Here is a 26,742-nt window from a genome sequence, read left to right as displayed (position 1 = left end):
GTTGTCATCACCAACTTTCCCCGTCCTGTCCCTTCACTCAGCCCAAACTTCACTTGGTATTCTGCAGTCGCTGGCCCACATTCTCATCCTTGCGGCTTGCTCATAAATGCAATGCCAGTGTGTCATCAGTGGCCTCATGTCCTGAGATGTGTTCCTTCCCCTGTGGCTTATGGAGCTGGCTTTGCACTCATGGTGCCTCACCTCGGTGCTTCCCAAGCCTATCGGCCATTGGAAGTGAGCTTCGAGCATGTCAATTCCCAGGCCCATCCCTAGAGATTCTGAGAAGATCAGACTTGGAAATTCTAACTTTTGAAAGCTCCCTCAGTGACTCTAGTACCAGCTAGCTTGGGAATGGCTGCCTTAGATCAGTGGTTTTCAAACGTTTTTCCCTCTAAAATGTTACCCAGAAGTACAATATGCAAGAGATAAAAGTGGAGCTGGTTTGATGAAGATGGGTTGAGGCTCCAGGTCGCTGGCAGCCCAGCCTCTTCTCACTGTCCCTTCACAGTCTTTGACCTGCCGTGAGCTTTCACACTCCGTGGAGCCTTGTTTGAAATCACTACCTTAGGTCAGATTATTCTTGGCTCAGATATTTTACATATATATATACATATATATACATACACACACTCACATGTACACATATACCGTGTTTCCCCCAAAATAAGACCTAGCTGGACAATCAGCTCTAATGCATCGTTTGGAGCAAAAATTAATGTAAGACCAGGTCTTATTTTACTATGATATAGGAACGGATATTATATAATATAATATAAGACCGGGTCTTATATTAATTTTTGCTCCAAAAGATGCATTAGAGCTGATGGTGTGGCTAGGTCTTATTTTCAGGGAAACAGGGTATATAGTATATAATATATATATATATATATGTGTATATATACATATATACGTGTGTGTGTGTGTGTATGTCTGTGTGTCGGCTGTATAGTCAGACTTTTAATACTTTTTTTGGTTAATGTTTTTGTAAATGGTGGATCCTGGGGGGCAGTGTGTGCATGTATGGAGGGCAAGGAAGAGGGGCTGTTTAACCCCCAGGGCTGGTTAAGAAGTTTCAGGCTCCAACAGGCATGGTAAAGCAGCTCTGTGTGTGTGTGTGTGTGTGTATCTGGTGACCAAGCTGGAAGACCATTTCGAGAACCCTCAAGGTCACCTGAGAGCTGTGGCTTGCTATACACAATCAAAAGGGGACTCAATCAAAGGGGGCAGGAGTGAATTAAGGAGTAGCAAAGCCAGGCCTCAGGCAGACAGCTTCCTAAAAACAGTAGCAGACAGTGTGGTGAGGTGGAGGAAGAAAGTGTCAGACAGCATGCCAGCTCCCCACGACTCCCCTGTTGTCACTGACAATAGATACTTGACAGTGGCAATGCCTACAGGCCCAACAGGAGTAGGTGGCTCCTGAGAAGCACATAGAACAGCCTTTGAAGAACACCAGGTCATAAATGGGGTCTTTCTTTGTGGGCCCAGGATGCCTTCCTGAACTTGGCTTTGATCTCCACTGAAAGAAGCACAGACTGGGTGACACAATGTCTCCTGGGCAGGCTGGGAACTGCCCCGAGGTTAGACACAGTTCCTTGGGGCTGTGTCTTCTAACTGGAGAAAGCACACACTCCCCTAGAGCCACTGAAGAGATGTGCTCTCTGGGAAGACCCCACCCCACAGAGGTGGAACATACACTACCCAATCATCTGGTCCTGCTACTGTGGCCCCTAGGCAAAGGAGACCTCTGAGGAGACAGCTGGAATAGAATCATCATCAGCTCTCTAGAAGCTCATCCTGAGCAGCGCTCTCCTCCCATGTAACAGCCCTTTCTGGTCCTCCAGTATGGTGAGCTGAGCTCTGAGCAGGGAGCAGGGATCCTGAGGCAGTGACTGATGAGCCACTAGTACTTGTTCTGCTTCTGGATAGTGAGTTGGCTCTCCTAAAGCCCAGGCTGGTCCAATGGCCCTTAGCTTCAGAGAGAAACAACACTCTCTGTGCACGTCCTAGGGAGGCCCCAGCCATGGAAGGCTCCTTGGGTTGTTCAGTAGGCCCAGGGGCAGTCTTGGGTTTCCAGCTAGGGGGGAGGGCTTATTCTCCTCAACCCCTGATCTGGACCATTAGCCTTAACACTATTTGCAAATGCCTCTCTCCACCCTGTCCTCCTGCCATCTGCCACCCTCCATGGTTCACATTCAACAAGGCAGCTGTGTTTTCATAAGCAGATCCTGCCTCGGGAATGACAAGGCCCTCTGCAGAGGAGGCCTTTTCCCTGGCCTGTGTCACCAAGGCCTTTGGTCCCCGTACTTCGGATTTGCAGGCTATTTCTTATCATTCAGCACTTTGTGGCAGATCCTGGCGAGGACTGATGCCAGGGCAGCCAGATGCGTAGTGCTTAACCAGGGTGATCTCCTTGCCCCCACCCTCCCAAGGTTCCTATACAAGCAGGGGGCCTGAGACTGGGGAGTGGAAGGGGAAAGAGGCAGGGGTGTATATGCAAATTCAGGCGAGCTCACCTGCTTGGTATTGTGCATGTTAGGGGATGTGTGCCTAGATGGGTGGATGGATACTGCCAGGTTGACAGCTGGGAAGAGAGAGGTTCAGGTCCTGAGTCCCCTCCCATCTCTCTAGTTTGGCACCAAGGTCTTCTCCTATGCCCCACCCTTCCCATGTAGTTCCCAGAAGCGGACACGAGGTGGCGGTGTGAGGATAGGGACAGGAAGACTGTACCGAGCCACTAGGAAGAGGACGCAGCTGACGGCCAGGTAGGCTAGAAGCATGAAGAGCCAGACGCCTGGAGAAAAGGGGTCCAGGAAGGAGAAATAGCCGGGTTTGCGTCCCTGGAAATGGAGAGAAAAAGAAGATTCACTGTACACATTCAGTCAGAATGGCCTTTGGGCTAGGCAGAGCAGGGCAGGGCAGAGGGTATGGTGAGCATTCGTCTGGCCCCAGAATGTATTGCCTTGGGCTCTGGTCAATTGGTTTAAATGACACTGGGGGTGAAGGTGTAGAGGGGGCTTCTCTGAAACACCTATCCAACCCTTATCTCAGCAGATGAAACAAAAGAACAGCCCGGGCCACGTCACATCCTAGGGTGAGCGAGGCTTTGGGCAAGCAGAACAGCCCTTAGTGTCCCTTATGTACTGCCTCATGTTCTCCAACGGCAGCACGGATGGGTCCAGAAGCACCTTTGAGCTGCTGTTATCTGTGGTGCTGGAGTAGCACAATAACACCCATCTTGGACACTCACGTCTTTCTTATGAGGATGTTAATACAATAGGCATCCTTGTTTTTCCTTTGTAGAGTGATCTCACACACAGTGAGATCTCATATAAACCTCAAACAAGTGTTGTGAGCCACAGATTTTTATTTTCATTTTAGTGAAGAAACCAAAGTCCAGGGTTGTCAAGAGATGTATCCAGGTCATACAGCTAAGAAGTGGAAGAGCTGGAATGCAAATGCACGTTTTCTGACACAAAGCCCAGGGCTCAGACCATGATGCTGCGGGAAAACATGGTTTGTCCCCAGTTCAGGGATGTGTTTGGCCATGGGAGCCAAAGGACGGAACCAGGACCAGGAAGCTGAGTGACCAGCTCCCAGTCATTCACAGGAAAGTGAAACGGAATGAGAAGGAGAACGTTCAGTAATCTGCTCCCAGTTTTTGGCTGTGTGATCTTAGGCATGTCCACACTCCTCTCCAGCCTCAGTTGGAGCTTGACTAGATCAAAGGTGACACACTGGTGGCCTACAGACCACATATAGCCCACAGACAACTAGTTTGTTTACTCATTTTGATTAGTTGCCAACATTAAATGATTGGGAAATTTCATGTAAAAATCCAGATTTCTGGCTTTTAAAAAATGGGTGATCTGGCAACACTGGGCCTATCTACATTCTCAACTGGCTGGAGCTGAGTTGTGGCTGCCCACTCTAGACAGAGTGTATCCTCTCTGGCTCCCACTGTTCCCTTGGTCTTGCACTAGGCTTGTTGCTTTTATTTACTAAGAAACCACTGGACTAGATGCTCCCTAAGGACCATCCTTAATCGGAAATGAAATAAGATTTTATGATTCCAGAAATCTAGGAAGTCCATGGATAGGACAGAAAAGCACTATGAAGCTCAGGGGTTCTACGAACAGGCCAATTTCCAAGATCATATCAGTCATAGTACGACCTACTGTCAATATTAAGATATGTCATTTTTACACTGGGGTCCATCACAGGCTGACCGTGTCTTCATCATCATCATCTAAGAGCTAGTGGCAGACACAGGAAGACATAGCGAGTGCAGAACCCATACACAGAATCCAAAGGGGATAAAGGAGCCGATCATGGCTACACACCTGCTGAAGCAGAAATCACTAGCTTGGGCCACTTTCGGGGGCCTTCTATACTTCAGAGTTTCACTGGGCAAACATATGTGAGTTCGGCATGCCCTGTCACTCATGACTATTTCATTCTGTGTCTCTCAACTGAGAGATACCTGGGAGAAAAAAATCTTTTATTGTTGCTTTCTGAATTTGAAACCCCATGGGAAGTCAGCATCAGAAATCTATACCTGATTATATCACAACGAGTGAAACTGAGGAAAACGACAGCACTAGTTAAAGCTGCCATGTTTGGTTTTGGGTGATAAGGAACGATGCACAGCCGTGGGAAACATTCCTGGAGACTCAAGTTATAAAACATAGAACATCACATAAATAAGAATCAAGACATAAACACAGCTCCGCTGGAGACATATCAGTCACACTGGCAAGAAAACATCTGATTCCACTTGTGATTTGCCGACGCCAACCAGAGAGCAAAGAACAGGCAGTTATTTGAGAGTTGGGTCTGGGCTTATATAGCCCTGCCTTGGGCCGAGCCCAAGCTGTTTATATGATGCCAAAGAGAAGTATGTTACTTCCAAGACTCTGAACACCTATGAGGATGTTTTAGATTGCTTCCTTCCCAAAAGACATCTGAGTTACTGGTACTTGGGGCAAAATCAGGTGTCAGACGAGTGCCATAGGCATTTCTTCCAAATAATAGGTATTCCTTAACCCAAAGGATGTATGATGGTGACAGTTTTTTTCTGGAGAACTCAAAGTGCTTCATTATATTTTCTGGATTTCAATACCCTGTTCTCCATATCAACAGATGGAAGAACTCAGGGAGGGTCTTGACCCAAGGAGGTGAAGTGCCTTGCTCAAATCATTGATGATGGCTTCAATTTCTCTGGTGCTCATTCGTTGAACTGCACCACAGGGAAGCCATGCTCTCCTTCATTCGAACGACAGCCGTACTGCATCTTCTCCTTTTCACCTCTGAGTTTGCTCCAATAATGTACCTAATTAACTCCACACTTCTCCCCAATGCCAGCAGAATCCCAACCTGCTCCATCTCACCCCCTTAAAGTACTTTTAAACATTATTTACAGCCATCATTATTTATTGTGACTCTGTTGTATTTATAGGCATTTCTATTGATTTGTGCACATCTCTGTTGACTGTAAATTGGGCTGGTTCCTTCTGGTGAATACAACCACTTTGAAGGTAGATAATTGGTTATATGTAGTCTATGCCCCAATTGTCTAGAACAGGTCAAGTCTTGCAGATGGGATTGAAAATTAGATGGCACCAAATTTAGAAATGATTCCTTGACTTTTGTACTGTGCTTCAGACTGGCCACACCATAGCCAGTATCACTGATGCTGTCTGAGGGTGAAAGAGACCCAAAGGGCTGGTGACCAACTGACCACAATCCCCAAAGATGATGAGATTCTTTGACTGCTAATAGAACTGATCATGGAGCTAAAAAGTGGCACAAAACTCTCCTTGCATGTATAAAATTCTTCACATTAAAAAAAATCTATTAACTCACTGATACTTCATTCTATGTGTAATGGAAGAAAGGACATTATTGAAAGAACACAACTGTTTTCCCAGGGTCTGGAGCCAAATGAATAAGAGCCAGGTAATGCAGGACAAGCAGTGAATTTAAACACAGATGCTAGAGCAGACTGCCCAGGATTGAATCCTGGCTTTACCACTTACAAATTGTGTGACACTGGGCAAGTTACTTAACCTCCCTGGGCCTCTGTTTCCTCTACTGTGGAAATAATAAAACCTATCTCCTGGGGTTGTTTTGAGAACTCAATGACACACAGTAAGGACTGTATAGGTGTTTCCTCCCTCTCTGTCTACTGGTAGTCATGGGTGAAGGAGGAGAGAGGTGGTATGTGACAAAAAGGGGAAATTCCTTTTATACTGATGCTCCCTCAATGGACAAGAAATACTATTTTCTGTCATATAATGACCCATGCTAAAGATACCTGGGGGAGAATGCCATCTGGCTATAGTCACTTCCCATAACTCCTGGAATTTCTGTGGGCTATAACATATGAATTATGAGGGTTCCCCAGGGCTCCACAAGGAAGCAATACCAAATTCTCTCCTGGAAGGATGGCTCTTAGAAACCAGTGATTCCAACCTTTGAAATTCAGTTTGACCTCAGCCTTCCCAGACAGACAAAGTGGGTTGTATGTGTGGTGGGTTCTCCTGTGTTTGTGTAAGGGCTGTGTAACCTAGTCACCATTTCCCTACATACAAACTAGTGATATCAACATTCTTCCTTCCCTAGATCCCATCCCCTCCCTAGTAGAGCCAGTGACAAAGGCTCATCATATCCTCCAGGCGGTTTTGTGAGTCTTTGGAACTAAATGGCTATTTATAGAAAAGTTGTTTTTTAATTCTCAGCAGTGGTCAATGATCAATAAAACACTCCCTTGGGCTGAGGAGATAAGAGAACACAGTCTCCATGACTCCTCTGGGAGAAGCACAAGGACATGATTTCTGCTTGTCCCACCCCAGGATCCCATGGATAACCCCCCTCAGTGTGTCTGCTATAGATTGTCTTGATAATATTTTTGACTTAACATGCACATCTCACCTCTGACTCAAAGACATAAGCAATTAGTTGCTCTTACATAAAACACCGAGATGGGTTTGTTACCTATATGTAACCTAAATGCTAGCATATCTGTTTTCACTTTGCTTGTTGGAAATCTGGTATGAGGAGACCTAAGTTCTAACCTTGGCATTGACGTTTCCTTACTGAGTTATCTTAGGCAAACCACTCAACCTCTCTGGGTGCCATTTTTTTCTTCCATATAATGGAACAGCACAATCAGCATGAAGGAGGAATGTGAGAATTACTAAAGCAATGTTGATAAAACACCTTCAGCTTCTTGAGAGAGAAGTACTCAACAAATAAGCAATATTAAAATGACTCAGGAAACCATGTTTCCATTATATGGGCTATTATGTTACTTAGCTTTAAAGAATAGAACACTGTTCATTTTCTGTTTTCTTATAACAGAGTATTAAGCAGTATTAGAAATGATCTACTGTTTTACTTAACATTGTTCTCCATTTTCCTAGACAGTCTTTCTGAAATGAAACAGATTTTCTTGAAAAAAGGGTAATATATCCAGTAAAAATGCTGAGCATTAATTTAATGTCAGCATTTATTTCTTTCTTACTTTTTAATCACTACTTAAAAAAAAAAAGTTTTTCTTGAGAGGGATGACTCTTGCCAAGAGTGAAGAAGAGAGAGAGAGAGAGAGAGAGAGAGAGAGAGAGAGAGAGAGAAAACAGACTATGAAACTTTCATATTTATTAATCAAAGGTGGAACAGGACATTATAGAGAAAAAGTAAACTCACATTTTAAAGAGAGTCTTAAATGCTTTGGCTGGCTTGGGACGCTATACTATCATAAATAGTATCTTCAGATTAGAAAGGATCTTGAAAGATCACCTAACACATGGCCTTGACACAGAGAAATACTCCTATTATACCATAAAGATAAGTAATTGGAAATATGTGGACTTGGAGACAGAAAATGTGTGTTCAGTGCCTTCTCCACCACTGCACTACTTTCCCTGTTTGCACCACGAGCCACCACTAGCCTCAGAACCCTTCCATGTAAAATGGGAATCGTACCACCTGCCTTTGGGGATGCTTTTTAAACCAGAGACTCTATGTGAAACTGCTTCATAAATAAAGAGATGCCTGGTAGATGTTAGTTAGCATACAACTATCCTGGACACATACCCAACCTCCTTGAATATGTGAATACTGAATTTTTCAAAACACTATTATCCATTTGGGAATTATATGTGCCAAATATTGAGTCCCAGGTTGGCTTACAGCATACTCTGATGATGCATTACTACAATAGTCAGTATGTGCTTGAGGAATACAAACTTCCTTTAATATCAGTTTAAACAAAACATCATTAGGCAAATTGCTGCTGTGGAAAAACAAAACAAAAGAGAGACAAAACTAAATGATACATTCCAATGTCAAATATAAACGTTTTTGTTTCTCTATGCTCTTCTCCCCTCAATGCACACAGGTATTTGAGAGCTCACATTATGCATCAATGACTCCAAAATGTCATTGGGGTTATATTGCTATACTAAATACTGAACTTGAACTTCTCAATGAGAAGAAATGAGCTTATATTCCAAGGAAATCAAGAGTATTCAACTTCAGATATCCTGTCATTTGATTCCCATTCTTGTAATACCAGGGGTCACCCCAGATTCTAAAGGCTGGGCCCTCTGTGTGTGGCCTGGAAGCTCATCTTGCCCCAGCCAGGGATTCTGATGCTTTCTCAGGTGGGTGCCTTGTTGTGTGGGATATGCAGGCATCAGAGAGAGAGAGAGCAGTAAGTTCAGGTGGCAGCCATTGCCAGTCCTGAGCAGAAGATGTATCTGGCTGCCTGAAACATTTGCCTCCCATCTCTTTTTTGTTCTCAAGACTTATACGATAAAGGAAGGAAGGGAGGGAGGGAGGGAGGGAGGGAGGGAGGGAGGGAGAGAGGGAGGGAGGGAGGGAGGGAGGGAGGGAGAGAGAGAGAGAGAGAAAGAAAGAGAGAGAGAAAGAAAAATGTATTTAGGTCAGTCATCCTGATAGAAGCCAGGCTTCTGGGGCTCAGTGCTACTAAACCATGAGCCACAAAGGAAAGTAGTACTCATTTCCCACCGGATTACAGGGTTCCTCTCCCCTCTCTCTCCCTCTCTTCCTTTTATACTTAATCAAGCAAACACTGTATGTGAGGATGACCACATTTTCCATACCAAAAGTCATTTCATAAAAATAAATGGTCTGACAAAAGGATGCATTTCCCTTAATGTGTCTCCTACTAGGACATGGAGAGAGAGAGAGAGAGAGAGAGAGAGAGAGAGAGAGAGAGAGAGAGAGAAATGATAATATAATTCAGTATATAAATGCTGTTACAGAGGTATAGGCAGAGCTCAGAGAAGGAAGCAATCAACTCCATCTAGCAGAGTCACATTGAAGAGCAAGTGCCATTCAGGCTGGGTATTGAAAACTAGGGAAGAGTTTGTTAGATAGTTGAGATACAAGAAGATGATCATGAACCTAGATAAGAAGGAAGGAGAGGCTCACGTGACGGGAGGGCAGTCAGCACCACGGGGTGAAGGTGCCTACAGGTGAAGAACTGAAAGGGAGATGTGAAAGATGGGCTTCATTCTCCATGCTAAGAAGGTGGCCCTTGTTCTTGTAAGTGACAGGAGGTCAGTGAATGATTTTAAATAAGAAGTTGATAAATTTTACATCATTTTACATTTGTAAAATAAAATAAAATAAATTAAAAACACAACTCTCAGGCTGCAGTAATGGATTGAGAACGGCTGCAGTGGGGAGCAATTCACATACATTTATTAAATATAATAGGTAACATGTTATTATGCATATGTTAGGTACTGTTACTGTTTCCCCGAAAATAAGACCTAACCAGAAAATAAGCCCTACCATGATTTTTCAGGATGCTTGTAATATAAAAGAAGCCCTACCTTATTTCCCTGAAAATAAGACCAGGTCTTATATTAATTTTTGCTCTAAAAGACACATTAGGGCTTATTTTATATTACAAGCATCCTGAAAAATCATGCTATGGCTTATTTTCTGGTTAGGTCTTATTTTGGGGGAAACATGGTATACATGCATTATGTATATATCCACACTAAATTTGCATGACAACCTATTTTTACAGATGGAAAAACTGAGACACGTGACATGTAGTTAGTAAGTGTCAGATCTAGGAATCATCCCAAGCAGCCTGGCTCCAGAGCCCATGATTTTCACTCTGCTGCTTCTCAGTGTATACTTACACTGACTGCTGTCTGAGGGGTATAGCAATGGGTGAGAAACACATAACCCCCGGCAAAACAAAGAGGCCACCAACTGAATGGGAGAAGATTGTAGCAAACAGTGCCTCCGATAAGGGGCTAGTATCCAGAATATACAAGGAACTCATGCAACTCAACAACAAAAAAACAAACAACCCAACTGAAAAATGGGCAGAGGACCTGAAGAGACATTTCTCCAAAGAGGACATACAAATAGCAAATAGACATCTGACAAAATGCTCAACATCACTAATCATCAGAGAAATGCAAATAAAAACCACAATGAGATATCACCTCACCCCAGTCAGAATGACTATCATCAATAAGACAAATAGTAACAAATGTTGGAGAGGCTGTGGAAAAAAAGGAACCCTCATACACTGTTGGTGGGAATGCAGACTGGTGCAGCCGTTATGGAAGGCAGTGTGGAGGTTCCTCAAAAAATTATGAATAGAATTGCCATGTGACCCAGCAATCCCTCTCCTGGGTATTTACCCAAAAAATCTGAAAACATTTATACATAAAGACACGTGTGCTCCAATGTTCATTGCAGCTTTATTTACGGTGGCCAAGACATGGAAACAACCAAAATGTCCTTCGATAGATGAATGGATAAAGAAGTTGTGGTATATACACACAATGGAATACTATTCGGCGGTAAGAAAAGATGATATAGGAACATTTGTGACAACATGGATGGAACTTGAGATTATAATGCTAAGTGAAACAAGTCAGACAGAAAAAGTAGAGAACCACGTGATTTCACTGATATGTGGTATATAAACTGAGAACAACAAAAGAACAAGACCAACAACTGAAAGAACAAAAACTCACAGATACAGACAATAGTTTATGGGTTACCAGAAGGTAAGGGGGCAGGGGGGAGTGGGACTCTAGAAGAGGGTAAACGGGGTCTAACATATGGTGATGGAAAGAGAACTGACTCTGGGTGGTGAGCACACAATATGAGATATAGTTAACGTATTTCAGAATTGTACACCTGAAGTCTATGTAATTTTACTAACAATTGATGCTCTTTTCTTCCAGTTGATACGACCTCCTTTCCCAAACTGGGCAGGGATCATGACAGACATGGAGGCCCAGTACAGGACAGTGTTCTTCTGAGCTGCTTGAGTGGGCTCTGTGTCAAGGAAACCTTCCTGATGCCCTAGCGGCTGTCAGCTATGTAGCCCAGGCTGGGGTTGCGAATACAGACAAACTCTTTCTCTAGTGCTGGGATTTAGCGTCTGGAAAGGGATTGGAAGCTTGAGGGTCATTTCTTTAGCATGCACATGGCATAAGCCTTTGGTTACTTCCCTGTTGGACAGTCTTATGGTGTCAGATTGTATACTGGAGTATACCATGTGACTAGAGTGTTGGGAAATCCATATACTAGCTGTGCACTTAGAGCCAGTTTAGATGAAAAGATGAGAGAAAGGTTCTCCTGGTTCAGTAGGATAAACTAGGTAAAGTCAACTATGTGCTGGCAATGTAATGATGTCTACTTTGTGCTTGAGGCACAGCCAGGTACCCCCACCCGCCGCCCCCACTACCTGCCAGTATACTTTAATGTCAAGTCCATCCTCTGATGCCCATGGTGTGTTTTCACAAACTCATTTTGACACTCACTCTAGTCACTCTAGTCAACCTAACCAGATACATCCTTTTTTTAAAAGAATGCAGAAGAAGGGACAAGCCAGGTATAAGTGACATTAAATTATCTGCTCTTTATTCACCAGTGCAGATAATCAACAGTAGAAGGAGTCTCCATTCCCACATCAAATGCAAAGTTCAAAGTGAACAGAGGTAGAACTGGGAGTCAGGAGTCCTGGAGAATGCTGGGGTGACTTATCTGGGCTGTGGGCCCCACTATCTCAGAGGAAGCAGAGTGACCAACAGAGCCAATCGCTAACACCTAAGCACCAAGGTTGAATGGTCACTCTTTGCCATCGCTATTCAGTGAGGCAGAAGCAATTTTTATGGGAAAGCCACAACTGTGACTTTTCTATTCTTCCTATTTGGAAGTCCATGCAGCTAATGGGGGAAAAATAGCCTAGCACATTTGCATTAAAGTTTTGAAATCTAAATATTTCCATGAATCATTTGTTATAGCTTGGTGTTTGCATGCAAATAAGTTTAATGACATAAATGTTTATAAAATACGTTTCTTACCATATGAACTCGGTAAAGAATGCTAATTCCCAGAGTCATGAATGGCTTCGAGAAATCAATCACCTTCTCTCGTTCAGCAGTAATGGTAAGGCCTGCCACAGCCAGATCTGCTTTCTGAAAGGGATGGAGAGAGCCGATTAGTGGGGTGGTGTGGGGACAGAGCCAGGAGTGCAGTTTCCAGGCTCTCGCCCTCACGTGGAAAGGGGCTCACTCGGGTAGTAAATGGCCATCAACTGTGATTGGATGGCCATCAGCTGTGGCTAGTTGGCCGTCAGCTGTAATCAGTGAGCCATTGGCCACTAATATAACTGCTGTGGCTACACTAGCAGAAAATGGGGGCTAGCAAGGGCAGATTGTGGATTGTGGATTGCAGAGAGGCAGATGCAGCCAGCGAGAATATAGTGGTATGATTCCCCTATCTATGGCTCTGTGGGTGTTTCTTTTTGGCCTCACCATATCCTGCATTCTTATGTGGGGAGCAGGAGCTGAGTCCCTGCATGACACCCTGCATGACAGGTGGCCACGGGAGGTGGAGGAGTCAGGACTTGTAACCAGAGGCCATCACTACTGAAAAGTTGTTACTCAGCTCTGGCTTCTCTGCTTGGGGAGTGACTCTAAGTAGTCACAGCATATCTGAGGTCTGAATGATCACTCATGAAATGACATGGATATTGAAGCTACAACTCATGTTCATTTGAGGTTAGACTCCTCTAAATACTAAATAAGCATAAAAATCATGGAGGATCACTATAGACTGTGTAGAGATAGACTCAAATGCCCTAAAGGAGGGGTTTCAAAGGAGAAAACTGGTAGCTAGGTTCCCTGGATTCTCAACATTGTGAAGCTTTTTACTCAACTTATTAATTTGTGCAGTCAATAAAACGTCACTGAGTCACTGAGTTCCTACACTTTGGTTGGGGGTGGGGTTACAATAAAATATAAAAATGATGGTACCACAGGAATTAAAAACAATATAATGCAACCCATTCATTTCATGATGAGGAAATGGAGACCAAGAAATTGAGCAAGTGGCCCAATGTCAGAAATCTTGTCCTTGTCAGAGCTGGGACCAGACCTCAGGCCTTCTGGACCACTGGCCACTTGCTCAATTTCTTGGTTAAAATTCACGTGTCACAACAGAGTTAAAAGAAGGGTGTCTGGTCCCTTTCATGCAAAATCACCAGAATTTGTTCTAAAGACGTTTCCTTCCTACCTCTTTGCCTCCACATTGCACCTCAAGTGTCCACATCTGATGGATCTGTCCTGAGTTAACACCCTCTGGGAAAGGAGATGACATAGGCTTCTACAATAATCCTCTCTGTCAGGAAGTTCTTCCTTGTATCTAATTTAACTCTATCCTATTGCAAAGAAAACTCACTCCTATTGGTCTGCTCCCCTATAAATGGAAGGGTGGGAAAAACCGAAAGCTGGTGTTCAGTGCTCGTCCATGCTGTGCATTAACTAACTAACTAACTAACTAACTAACTAACTAACTAACTAACCAAACTAGGCTAGTCACTTCACTTCTCTAGGCTTCCTTAATCTCACCCCTAACACAAGGATGTGGGGTTAAGGAATGCTAGGATCCTTCTCAGCAATTCTCACGGTGATTCTCAAAATGTAGCCTATGACCACATGCATCAGAATTGTATGAAGGGCTCATTAAATTGTGAATTCCTGAGTCTCATGCCTGGATCAGACTCTGATACCCTGGATCAGACTCTCGGGTAGTAGGACTCAGGAATCTGTATTTGTAACAAGTTGCTCAGGTGATTCTGACTTATACTGGTATTTAAGAACCATGTTTTATAACCTAGGCATGTATCACAGACTGGCTGCCATTGGTTTACATTTCAGCTTCTTTAACTCCTTCTTCTAGTTCTGGTGGATCAGTTGATACAAAAGATGAGGAAAGAAATGAGGAAAAGTGAAGTGTCCAACAATCACTACTCATTCAATCAGTTCTGAATGAGTATATACACATACAATTCTTCCAAAATTATTGCAGAGCAAGTAGGGAGACAGATATGCTGGTCCTCATATGACACACAAAGGAATGTATGATTTGTGTACAAAAATGATGAATTCATTGGCAAAGGTCAGTTTCTTCTACATACAACCCCAATTGTCCACTCCCAATTCATGTTCCATCTGCTAACGCAGCCAGGTGATCCAGCGTGGGTCAACAAACTCAAGGCCTTGTAAAGTGAGGTCAGTCTTAAAAGAAACTAGAGTGCAGAGGTTAAATATGTTTAATAAAAAAAAAAGAAAAACGTGAATGACATATTGCATTCATTCTGTATTTCTCCAAGAGAGTGTTGATTACTGCTATCAAGTGAATTAGAAGACTGCTAGATCTTCATTTGGGGACTCTTTGGAGGGTTGTTTGGGCCTTTCAGAACCTCAGCTCTTCAATGACAGTGGCCCTGAATTGAGTTCAGCTCATGAGCACTGGTATAAAACAACAGAAAACAACCACAAAGGCATAGCAGGTGTAACACCAGTTCTGCGTGTGCAGGTTGATGGCAAATCAGTAGCCCAGCCCTGCCCATACCTTGGGATGAAGAAGAGACAGAAGAAAAAAAAAGCGGAATGGAAAGAAGGAACTTGAGAAAACGTTAGGAAAACCAAAACTGATAAAATGGGTAAGAGGTAAACACAGCATCCAGTCCTTTCTCTATTATTTAAAAATATATATGTCCAAATCAATTTTAACCAAAGTCAACAACTCTATCCTCAAGTTTCTTTACCTGCACACTCAGCTTTCCTCCAAAAGAGGCACAGTTTGGATTGAAATTTGGGAATCTCACAAGTTTATAAAAGTTGGCCAACAATGACATTATGGTAAAGCAATTCCATAGGGAGAGCAAGCTAGAAATGGACAGCATCCCAGAAAGACCCTGTCCTGGGTTCCTGCCGGAATGACCACATACCCAGGGAGAGTGTTTGCCCCACAAATAGAGGTGTCACACATTTTTCTAAAAAAGACATACAGATGGCAAACAGACATATGAAAAAATGCTCAACCTCACTAACCATTAGAAAAATGCAAATAAAAACCACAATGAGATACCACCTCACCCCAGTCAGAATGGCTATCATCAATAAATCAACAAACAACAAGTGCTGGTGAGGATGTGGAGAAAAGGGGACCCTTGTGCACTGTTGGTGGGAATGCAGATTGGTGCAGCCACTATGGAAAACAGTATGGAGGTATCTCAAAAATCTGAAAATGGAACTACCTTATGATCCAGCAATTCCACTCCTAGGCATCTATCTGGAGAAATCCAAAACTCTAATTCAAAAATCTTTATGCACTCCTATGTTTATTGCAGCACTATACACAATAGCCAAGACATGGAAACAACCGAAATGCCCATCGGTAGATGACTGGATTAAGAAACTGTGGTATATTTATACAATGGAGTATTACGTAGCCATAAAGAAGAAAGAAATCTTCCATTTGCAACAATATGGATGGACCTAGAGAACATTATGTTAAGTGAAATAAGTCAGACAGAGAAAGAAATACCATATGATCTCACTTACATGTGGAATCAAAGAAAAGAATAAGTGAATGAACTAATCAGAAACAGTTTTGGAGACACAGAGGAAAAACTGAGGGTTGCTAGAGGGGCGGGGGGGTGGGGATAAGGGGGAAGGTGAGGGGATTAGAAAATAGTCAGTAACCACAAGATGGCCACAGGGTTTTGAAAATCAATTTGGGGAATGTAATCAATGTTGTAAAGATTTTGTAGGGTATTCAATGGACACTTGTCTCGTTAGGGAGACCACCTCAGGGATGATGTAGATGCCTGATCACTGCACTGTACACCTAAAGCTGAAGCTGAACAATAATGAATGTCAACTACAATTTTATATATATATATATATATATATATATATATATATATATATATATATATATATATATAGTTACAAGAAGTGGAGTACAGCATTAGGAATAGAGACAGTGGAAATGTAATGGTTCTGTGCGATGTCAGAGGGATAGTGGTTGGGGGCGGGGGGTTGTGAGGGATATAAATGATAAATGTCTAACTATTACATTGTGTAGTGCACCTGAAACTAACAAAAAAAGTATCTATTGTAAGCACTAGCTAATTAATGAGGTGGTTGACTAGGTTTTTAAATGAGTGTTGGTAAATGTCTTAGGTTTTATTAATTGCATGGGCCCCTAAAAAAATAAAGCAGAGTGATTGAAAATTAAAAAAAAAAAAATAGAGGTGTCACAAATAGACACCTCCTCAAACTGGGCCAGACAGAAAAACTGCCTCTCCCTGCTGCCTCACTGCCCCCAGACTGTCTTTCCTTTCTTAGTCCCTAGTTAGGAGAAGTGGGGGGCAGGGGGGCAGGGATGAGATGCAGAAGGGCAATGACAAGCTAAAAGAACCACGGAGGTTTTGTGGGTGTTGTTTGTTATGGTTCATCGACTTGGTATAGAACAGTGATTATCTACTTTGGCTTTGATACACCCCTGGGTATCAGCAACAACCCCATGGGATCAGGTTATTCCAAAAGACATGCATCCATTTTATTTTACCTTAGTTAAAAAGACATTGTGCTATAAAGCAGTCTTAGATGAGGAGATAATGTGCCATGAAGCCAAACTTACAACGAAAGGAGGGTAAGAGTGTCAAAGTGCTAGCAATTGCCAACGTGGGCAGCTGAGGGATGGGCGCAATGGCAGCTCTTCTGAGCGCTCCCCTCTCTCTGGCCACTTGTTGGAGAGCACTGTGCTCTCCAGTTGGGAAAGAGCAGTGGACAGGGTATCAGAAGACCTGGCTCTCCTCACAGCTGGGCCACAGATTCACTGTGACCTTGGATAAGCTATTCCACACTCTGGGCCTTAGTTTCTTCCACAATGAAAAGTTCAACCAGATACTCTCTAAGCTCTTTTCCAGCTCTAAAGTCCACACTTTCGTTTGCCTGCCTAGAAAAGGTACAGCTTAGTTTACTGGCCTCTGTTTACTCAAGAGGATGATAGCGAGTAGCAGAATCGAATGCCATGGAACGATCAAGGAGCGTGAGCTCTGAGGAGGAAACTGTTTATCAGGCTAGCCAGCAAAAAGCAGCAGCTAACAGGGACCCAAGGTGGGGACGTTTTGCTTTAGGAAAGGAAATCCAGAAAGGAACTCAGGAAGGTGCAACACCATCTGGAGAGAGCAGGTCTGGAAGTGTAACCCCAAGGGCTGGGAAACCAGCAAAGGGACTGACCTCTAGAGATGGAGAAGGAACAGAAAGAGGACTGGCAAAGGGGAACTGGCAGAGTTCTAGATGCATCACGATGTTTCTGGTTGTGTCGTGCGTGTGTGTGCGTGCGTTTGTGTGTGTGTGTTTGTGTGTTTGTATGTATCTATCCACAGGGGTCTATACATACATTCACAATGACAGAAAGATCTCCTTCCTCATATTTCATTGAAAGCGTTCTTTTTATTTTGAAAAGCTTTGTTTTCTGCTTCTGAGAGATCCTTTCTTCTATCTCCTGGATGTTTGTGGAATTTACAAGGGGAGGGCAGTTTGGAACCAGCCTGGAGGTGACTTCCGAAACATACTATCCTTTGCCTCATGGAGTTTAGTAGGGGTCATGCAACTGCTGCCATTGCTATCAAAGCCTGAAGGCTCATCGTGGCTGCTGCTCTCCTCCCAGAATGGGCCATGGCTGGGAAGAAGATAAGGAATTCACAGCAGGGCTCAGGTGTGCATCTGCCTGAGTTTGCTACCCTCACCCTGCACTTCCCTGAGAACACCACCAGGGAGGTGTCTGGTGGCAGCACCAGATCCTGGACTATCTGACGCAAACAAAGCTTGCCTCTGTTTCCCTTACCTCCTCTTTCACACACCTGTTGCTTCCTTTGGGCTAAAACTCTATTCCTTCCTGTCAGCAGAGCCCCAGCAGCATTATGCAGACCTCCAGCCTTCTCAGCCCTGCCTCCTTCCACTTAGCAGCTCCTCCCTTACACAGATCAAAGCAAATGAGAAGGTGGGATGGGTCAAAAGACCTGACTGTGCCTCTTGCCAACCACATGTCCATGGCAACTCACTTACCCTTGCTGGGACTCATTTTACTGGGCTCTACAAGGGAGCAATACCTGCCTATCGATATTATGTGAGAGTCAAGAGAGATGATGAATATGAAAGAACCTTATTAACTGTACACACTGTAGCATCCTGCCACACCAATAAGGGGCTGTTACTAAGACTTAGCCTTTAGTGTGGGACAGACTTGTCTGGACTCTGTTACTTATTTGCTGTGTGACCTTGGGCAAGTCATTTAACCTCTGTCTCAGTTTGCTCATAAAAAAGTGGGGATAATAATAGTAATCTAACTTTTAGAATTGCTGAGAAAGTAAGACAATGGCTGTAAATGCTGAGCATGGGGTCTGGTTCAAATAAGTACCCATTAAATGTTTGCTGTTAGGATGATGACAATGGTGATGATGTTGGTAATGAACTTGACGATGATGGTGATCTCAACAAGGACCTATAGAGACAACACCTTAACCAGGGATGAATTATAGGAATGTCTGGGGGACAACCAGCCCTATTCTGCCTCTGTGCAAGACCGAGGCCCCTGGACACTTGGCCCCTCATGGCTTTTCCCAGGTGACCTGGGACATGTACACAGTTGTGTTGACACAATGTGCTTTCCTGGTATGACTGCCGACCTCTGCTGCTCGACATGAGGACCCTCTTGGGTCTCATACTGTTCCATCGTTTGGAAAACTCAAGGAAAAAAACTGACACCCAGCTTGGGAACCAAACCCAGTCATTCTCCAGTTTCTTCCTCGTTATATGATTCTCCTTTGGGGACAGTGGATAAAATGACCTCCCTAGCTTCCTTTGAATTCTTGGATCCACTGCACCATCTCTGATCAGTTTCCAGATCGTTTTTCTCTGGATTTTTTATACCGTCCACCCCACCCCCTCACCCGTTGCTTTCTGTCCTCTGGGGAGGCCATCTTCTCCTCTGTGCCAGCAGCTTTCAAGTCACATTGGCACATACCTTGTTTCACCTGCTGCTCAGGCCCCATAGTGCCTGACATTCTTTGCTGTCATTTATTTAACTCTGTAATTGTGTTACTTAATTCTGGAAATCTTTGGGATGCTACAGCTGGAATAGAAAATGCTACACAGAATAAGGTTGTACTAAGCATTCCTGGAAAACGTTCCAAGGTAATTGTCTCTTGAAATCCCCTGTATAATGAGGCCTGAGGCTCTGAGAATGGGAGCTGGCATTATCCATAACCACTGGATAGGAAGGAGCTCCAAGTCCAGCAAGCTTGGCTTTCCATGGCAGAAGAATGCACATTAGGATCTGGCCGGGGGTGACATAGGGCTCCTGAGCTCATCAGGGAACCCTGGAAGTGCTGGGTCCTGGGTTATGCCTTTGAGTGTGGGATCCTGGGGTAGGCAGGGACTGTCTGCAGAACCCACTGCCCGCTCCTGGTTCTCCCCTCTTGTTTCATGCTCAACAGTCCTCACCACTCTTTACTGATTCTCTGCCCTGCTGCAGGCAATGTGCAACGATGCAGGGTGAGCAAACACAGGCAAGGTCCCTGTCAGCACAGAGCTTACAGTCCACAACCTCCAGGGGGAGCAGATAGTCAGACTGTCAAAAAAACATTGTAAAATTACAACTACAATCAATGTTGTAAGGGAGTCTTATGTAACACCATGAGAAGGTACAGCAGGGTGTTGACAGAGTCTGAGAGGTCCACAGCGCTTTCCCAGGATGAAACACAGTTAACTGAATGGAATTTACCTGTGAGAAGGCCTGCATTCCCAGCGGAAGGGACAGCATGTCCCAAGACTCTGAAACAGGAGAGTTTGGTGCATTCCAGGGGATGGAAGGCCAGAGGGCTAGAACAGACAGGGCTAGGGAGTGCACTATAAAATGAGGTTGGAGAGGCAGGCAGAAGATGTGATGCCTAGAAGAGCAATTGGGAGGCCATGAAGTGTCTTGAGCAATGGATGACCTACAGGATCAGATTTGTGATACTAACACAACTAACCTCCTCTAGCCCTTCCTGTGTGTCAGGCACCAAACTAAGCACTTCACACAAATTACCTTACTCAGTGCTCGCAATACCTCTATGAGCTAAGTTACTATTATTATCCCCGTTTTACAGATTAGGAAGATGAGGCACAGAGAGGTTAAGGAACTTGCCCAAGGTTGCGCATAAAGTAAATAGAAGAGCCAAGATTCACATCTGGGCAGTTTGGCCTCAGAGGCTGTATCCTGAACTTGCAACAAATTCAATTGGCTCTAGTGAAGAAGAAAGATTGAAGAGAGGCAAGAAAGGCCAACCTCATTTTTACTCTCATTTTCTCACCATTTACATCACTCCACTCAGGAAAACCTGGTATCTATGCTACCTCTCCATCAATGTTGCCCAACTGGTCAGCAATGACCTCCGTGGAACAATGTCTAAGGGATGCTTTCCAGCCCTTATCTTGCTGAATCGCCTGGCCAACCACTCTCTCTAGCCCCTGCCTGGCCCTCCTGAATGAGGACAATGCCAAGGACCTAGCTCTCCTTCCTTCCACCTTTCTGTCTTGTGACTACATTGCCCTCCCTCACCGGCACCAAACCAAACTGGGCTCGCATCTATCCCTGCCAGTTACTAACTGTGACTGCGGGTAGGTCTCAAAACCTCTCCAGCTTACTTCTCTCATCTGTGAAATGGAGTAATAATCACCAACTTGGGGTTTTATGAAGATAGATGAGATAATACATATAGCGCACAGCACAGTGCCTGGTATATATAGGTACTCAATTAATGGTGGTGATTAATATTGTTTTTCTAACAAAACTAATTTTATACCATGACAGCTATACCTGTCCTCCCTCTTAAAACATCCACGTTCCCCACTCCTCTAAAGCCCAGCCCGGCAGTCAGGTCCTCATGGTCTCCCTCCTCCTGCGAGTTTGGCCTCATTTTCCAGCACCTCCCCCAGAGGCCCCTCAGCCATTCTAGCTCAGCTGACTCTAGACACACCTTACACTTTCCTATAGTGACAGCTCCAATTTGCCATTTCCTTCATCTGGAATGTCCAGTCGGCAACTCTACCCATTTGTCAAGGCCCATTCAAAGTTTACCTCCTTCACAAAATCTTCCTTATCATCTTCCCTCTAATAAGCCCACCCCTCTCAGTACCCAAAGGAAATAAGACAATGTTTCTACCATTTACATGACATATGCCATAAATTGCCTTGTATTACAGGGGGTCTGGGCTCACATTCCAACTCTGTACTTACTAGCTGTGTGATCTTGGAAAAGGACTTCCTTCTCTGTGCCCCAGTTTCTTCATCCATAAAAGGGGCATAATAACAGTTCCCACCCTCAGGGAGCCTCTATGGGAATTAAATGAGCAACGCGTGAAAAGCCAATGCCTGACACAGAATAACTCTCAACAAATGTTAGCTCTTACTATTATTGTTGTTGTGGTGGTGGACATTTGGGCACATACCTGAAGTTCCCATTGGATTATAAGAAGCAGGGACCATGTCTTTAAACCACTTAACATATATAGTATTTCAAAGTTGCCACTAGCCCCATTTTACAAAGAAATTGAGACCCATAGAGGTTAGTAATTTGCTCAGGTACTCACAGCTAGGATATGGATAAAGCTAGCTTTAGACGTACAGATTCTCACTTTGCTTTCTTACGGCATCACTGTTCACAGTGACTGTCCCCAAATGGGTACACAGTAAGTACCTAATGAACAATCCGTGCAGCCAAGAGTTCAGTGCAAGGCACAGGAGAACAACTGCCCAAACATGGTCTACTCTTGAGTCCCTTCTGGCTGACAGCAGAGTCAGGCTGATTTCTGACACGTATGCAGGAGGGATTTTGTCAGGAAGTGGGATTATTATAACCAGATTCAGGTCATGCTTGGGACGTGGTCAGGTACCGTTTCTCATCCTCCAGCCTAAGGAAGACTCAAAGCCCTCGATCCCCACTAGAGGGCTCCCTGTCCCACTTGCTCCCTCCGGGGCCCAGTTCTTTGTCACACCTTGGATAGCATTACTTGGGAAGCTCAAGCAGAACAGGAATGGGCCCCACACTCTGTACTTAAGGTGGGGTTAATTAACCCCAGGAAAGAATGGAGGTTACAGAACAGGCTTAGCCTGTGTCAGACAGCCAGAAGAGGACGGGCAAGCTCCAGGAGCTGCTTCCAAATTCTCTCCTGCCCTCAGTACTTTTCTGCCGCAGTGGAGCAGATTAACATCTGCACCTCAGCCCATTTCAATTTGATTATCTGCTCACTTCCTGTTTTTGATCAATTTACCTGCTGGGAGCCTTTCTCTCTTGCCCCCTCTGCCCCCACCTAGTGAGATGCCAAGGGACCTTTCCATGACTTGCTGGAGTCACCAAGCTGAATGGAAAGGGGATCTGAAGGAGAAAAGAAGCTCAATCCCACTCCTGGCTCCTGCATCGGTCGGTGTCATCATTTATACTTCCCAATAAAACGCCTCAGGAATGCATCCATCTGCTCTCTTGCCACACTAGGCAGGTTGTCTTCCCTCTCCATCTGCCACAGGCGGGCCAAAGATACATTTTTTAGGGGACATATGACACCTGCAAAATATTTGGTGTCCTTGTCCACTGGGGAGACTGCCAACGTCACTGCTTCTTCCTTCTTTCAGGCCAGGATATAGGAAGAAGGATGAGAGAATAATAAATAGTGCCCAATTAGTCATCTCTCTCTCTCTCCATATATATGTATAAAAATGCATATATATGCATACGTGTATATATGCACATATATACTCTCTATATGTGTTTATATATAGATAAACACACACACACACACACACACACACACTCCACCCAGTCAGTACACAAACTGCAAAGAAGGCCTGCCTCCTCTTCAGAGGGAGGCCCAAAATCAGAGCCCTTGCAAATCAGCCTGAGCCCAAGTTTGTGGAGTTTATGCACGCTCACTGGGCCAAGCCTTCCCTCAGTAACGCTTAGGGAGCAGAGGCCCAGAGAAGCAAAGCCCTCCCTCAGTAATGCTTAGGGAGCAGAGGCCCAGAGAAGCAAAGCCCTCCCTCAGTAATGCTTAGGGAGCAGAGGCCCAGAGAAGCATCAGCACTCCCAGGGTAGCAGCAATGTCTTCTTTACGTCCAAGTGCTCCCTGGCACCATTTCTTGAGGTGACAGGCTACTCTCAGGGTTGGATGAATTCCTTTAGAGTTAAATTAAAATCCCCATGAAATATTTAGTTGGCTCAGCTCAGGGCTATGTACTTGGCCTATGTGGGAAGATTTTAGCAAAGAACCAGGTTTAAGGTAAGAAGGGGTTGGTTTCTGGTCAAGATGGTTGAGTAAGTAAGCTCTGTGCTCACTTCCTCCCATGACCACATCAAAATCACAACTAAATTATAGAACAACCATCACGGAGAACCACCTGAAGACTAGCTGAACAGAATTCCTATAACTAATGATACCATGTTTTCCTGAAAATAAGACTGGGTCTTATATTAATTTTTGCTCCAAAAGACGCATTAGGCTTATGTTCGGGGGATGTCATCCAGAAAGGTCATGCTAAGGCTTATTTTCCGGTTAGGTCTTATCTTTCGGGGAAACACAGTATAAAGAAGAAGCCACATTGAGACTGGTAGAAAGCAGAGATGTGGAACAAGCAGGTTCCACACCCACGGTGTGGCAATTAAGAATCGGGAGGTGTAGCTCAGCTGCGGAGGTCCCCCCTGAGGAGCTAGGGGTCCCAGCCCTACATCAGGCTCCTCAACCCAGGGCATCAGTGCTAGGAAGAGGAGCCCCCATAACACTTAGCTGTGAAAACCAGTGGGGACTACATCCAAGATAGACAAAATGTTGCGAAGAGACCAAAGCACTCTGTTAAAGGGCCATCACACAAACTCACGGGCTCAAAACTCACTCACTCCAAGTTCCAGAGCAGGGGAAGCACATTGAAAAGTGCCAGGGATGTAGGTGGAGGAGCTAAGTTGACTAACTTCAGGGCAAGGGTTGGAAGAGCAGGGAGCGTGGCAATTCTCTTAGGGATGTAAGTGCTGGCAGGTGCTTTATTTTTATTTTTATTTTTTTAAAGATTTTATTGGGGAAGGGGAACAGGACATTATTGGGGAACAGTGTGTACTTCCAGGCCTTTTTTTTTTTCCAAGTCAAGTTGTTGTCCTTTCAATCTTAGTTGTGGAGGGTGCCGTTCAGCTTCAAGTTGTTGTCCTTTCAGTCTTAGCTGTGGAGGGCACAGCTCAGCTCCAGGTCCAGTTGCCGTTGCTAGTTGCAGGGGGCACAGCCCACCATCCTTTGCGGGAGTCGAACCGGTAACCTTGTGGTTGAGAGGACGCACTCCAACAAACTGAGCCATCCGGGAGCTCAGCAGCAGCTCAGCTCAAGGTGCACTGTTCAATTTTAGTTGCAGGGGGCAGAGCCCACCATCCCTTGCAGGACTCGAGGAATTGAACTGGCAACCTTGTGGTTGAGAGCCTGCGCTCCAACCAACAACTGAGCCATCCAGGAGGCAGCTCAGCTCAAGGTGCCGTGTTCAATCTTAGTTGCAGGGGGCGCTGCCCACTATCCCTTGCAGGACTCGAGGAATCAAACTGGCAACCTTGGAATCAAGCTGGCAACCTTGTCGTTGAGAAGACGCACTCCAACCAACTGAGCCATCTGGGAGTTCAGCGGCAGCTCAGCTCAAGGTGCCGTGTTCAATCTTAGTTGCAGGGGGCAGAGCCCACCATCCCTTGCGGGACTCTAGGAATTGAACTGGCAACCTTGTGGTTGAGAGCCCACTGGCCCATGTGGGAATCAAATCGGCAGCCTTCGGAGTTAGGAGCATGGAGCTCTCACCACCTGAGCCACCGGGCCAGCCCTGGCAGGTGCTTTATTGAACTCTCCTTCCACCCAGCTGGCCCAGACAGCTGGGTACTAAATCTGAGCTCTCCATTAACCTGCCTAACACTGTTCACCCCTCCCTGGTAATTCCCTGGGACTCCACTCCAACCAACTCTCCCTCCTGGCCTAAGCCCCTCTGGTGGCTCCTCAACATAAGACATTTGCTCAGCTGGTGCTGCAGACTTTTCCCAAATCTTTCAAATGTCCACAATCCCAAACGAGCAGCAGCTACTTCAGTATGCCTTGCAACACTTGCTAAGTGGCCCCAAGCCCAGCACAAAAGGCAACCCATCTCAACTTGCAATGTAACTCCCATCAGGTTGCCCTAAGCCTGGTATAAGTGGCAGCCAGTCTGGGGCTGGAACACAGCTTCAACTAGGTGGCCACAAACATGGCACAAGTGGTGGCTGGCCTCAGCTCATATCATGATGCCCACCAAAGAGTCCCAAACCAGGTACAGTGGGAACTGGTCTTGGTTCACAGTGTAGCCTCTCCCAAGAACCTCCAAACCCAGTACAAGCGTCAACAAATTCAGATCACTTTGTAGCTCCTATCAAGAGGACCCAAGCTTGGCACAAGTGGTGACTGACCTTGGCCCTTTAAAGAGGCTCCAGAACCAAAACACATGGTACATGGTGGCTGCCTTCAGACCACATAAGAGCACCGCCTAACTAGCTCCACAAATGATACACCTGATGGGCAGACTTGACTGGAACTAGAGCCCCACTGAAATGACTCCCGCCTTGTGGGGTCAGCCTCCATACAGCAACTTGTATGTGGTAGTCACGACCAGTAAACAGATCAGTCAGTTTGCACGTCAACCCAAAGTACTGAAATGTCAACCACAGCTGATGCTCAACTATGAAGATCATGTGTAACCACAATAATAAATTAAGTGATACACACACACACACACACACACACACACACACGCATGCACGTGCATGCGCAAAGTGAAAAAAATGACAAAAACGTAAATGTGGAGGGTGGGGTAAGTAAAAATTGTAGTGATTTTAGAATTTGTTTGAACTTAAGTAACCATCAACTTAAAATAGGCTGCTATAAACATAGCTTGGTATATAGGAAGCACATGGTAATCACAAACCAAAATTCTGTAAGAGATATACAAGATAAAGAGAAAGGAATCCAAAGACAGCACTATAGAAAGTTATCAACATACAAAATAAGAGAGCAAGAGAATAAGAAAGGAAGAGAACTACAAAAGCAATCAGGAAACAATAAAATGGCAACAACTACAGAACTATCAATAATTACTTTAAATGTAAATATACTAAATGCTCCAAACAAAATACATAGGGTAGTTGAATGAATATCTATATGTATATCTATATAGATCTATATAGATAGATATAGATCTATATCTATTAGACATATAGAATCTATATCTGTATCTACAAAACACACCACCTGTACATATGATTTCTACAAGCAACCCAGCTCAAACTGA

The 26,742-nt window shown here is 44.6% G+C and overlaps 1 protein-coding gene across 17 annotated transcripts in view; it reads right to left on the bottom strand.

The window, feature by feature from the left end:
* GRIK4 (glutamate ionotropic receptor kainate type subunit 4) overlaps positions 1–26,742 on the bottom strand; it is a 635,802-nt gene that overhangs the window by 33,799 nt on the left and 575,261 nt on the right. For all 17 annotated transcript variants that reach the window (XM_074321322.1, XM_074321326.1, XM_074321318.1 and 14 more), the window contains 2 exons: positions 12,372–12,485; positions 2,728–2,837 (listed from right to left, as the gene is read on the bottom strand). In XM_074321322.1, the coding sequence (XP_074177423.1) occupies positions 2,728–2,837; positions 12,372–12,485 (224 nt within the window). The remainder of the gene's footprint in view (positions 1–2,727; positions 2,838–12,371; positions 12,486–26,742) is intronic.

Source organism: Rhinolophus sinicus, linkage group LG16 (assembly GCF_036562045.2).
Source record: "Rhinolophus sinicus isolate RSC01 linkage group LG16, ASM3656204v1, whole genome shotgun sequence".
Classification (NCBI taxonomy): domain Eukaryota; kingdom Metazoa; phylum Chordata; class Mammalia; order Chiroptera; family Rhinolophidae; genus Rhinolophus; species Rhinolophus sinicus.
Note: the sequence above shows the minus strand (reverse complement) of the source record. Positions and strands in the feature narration are given on the sequence as shown.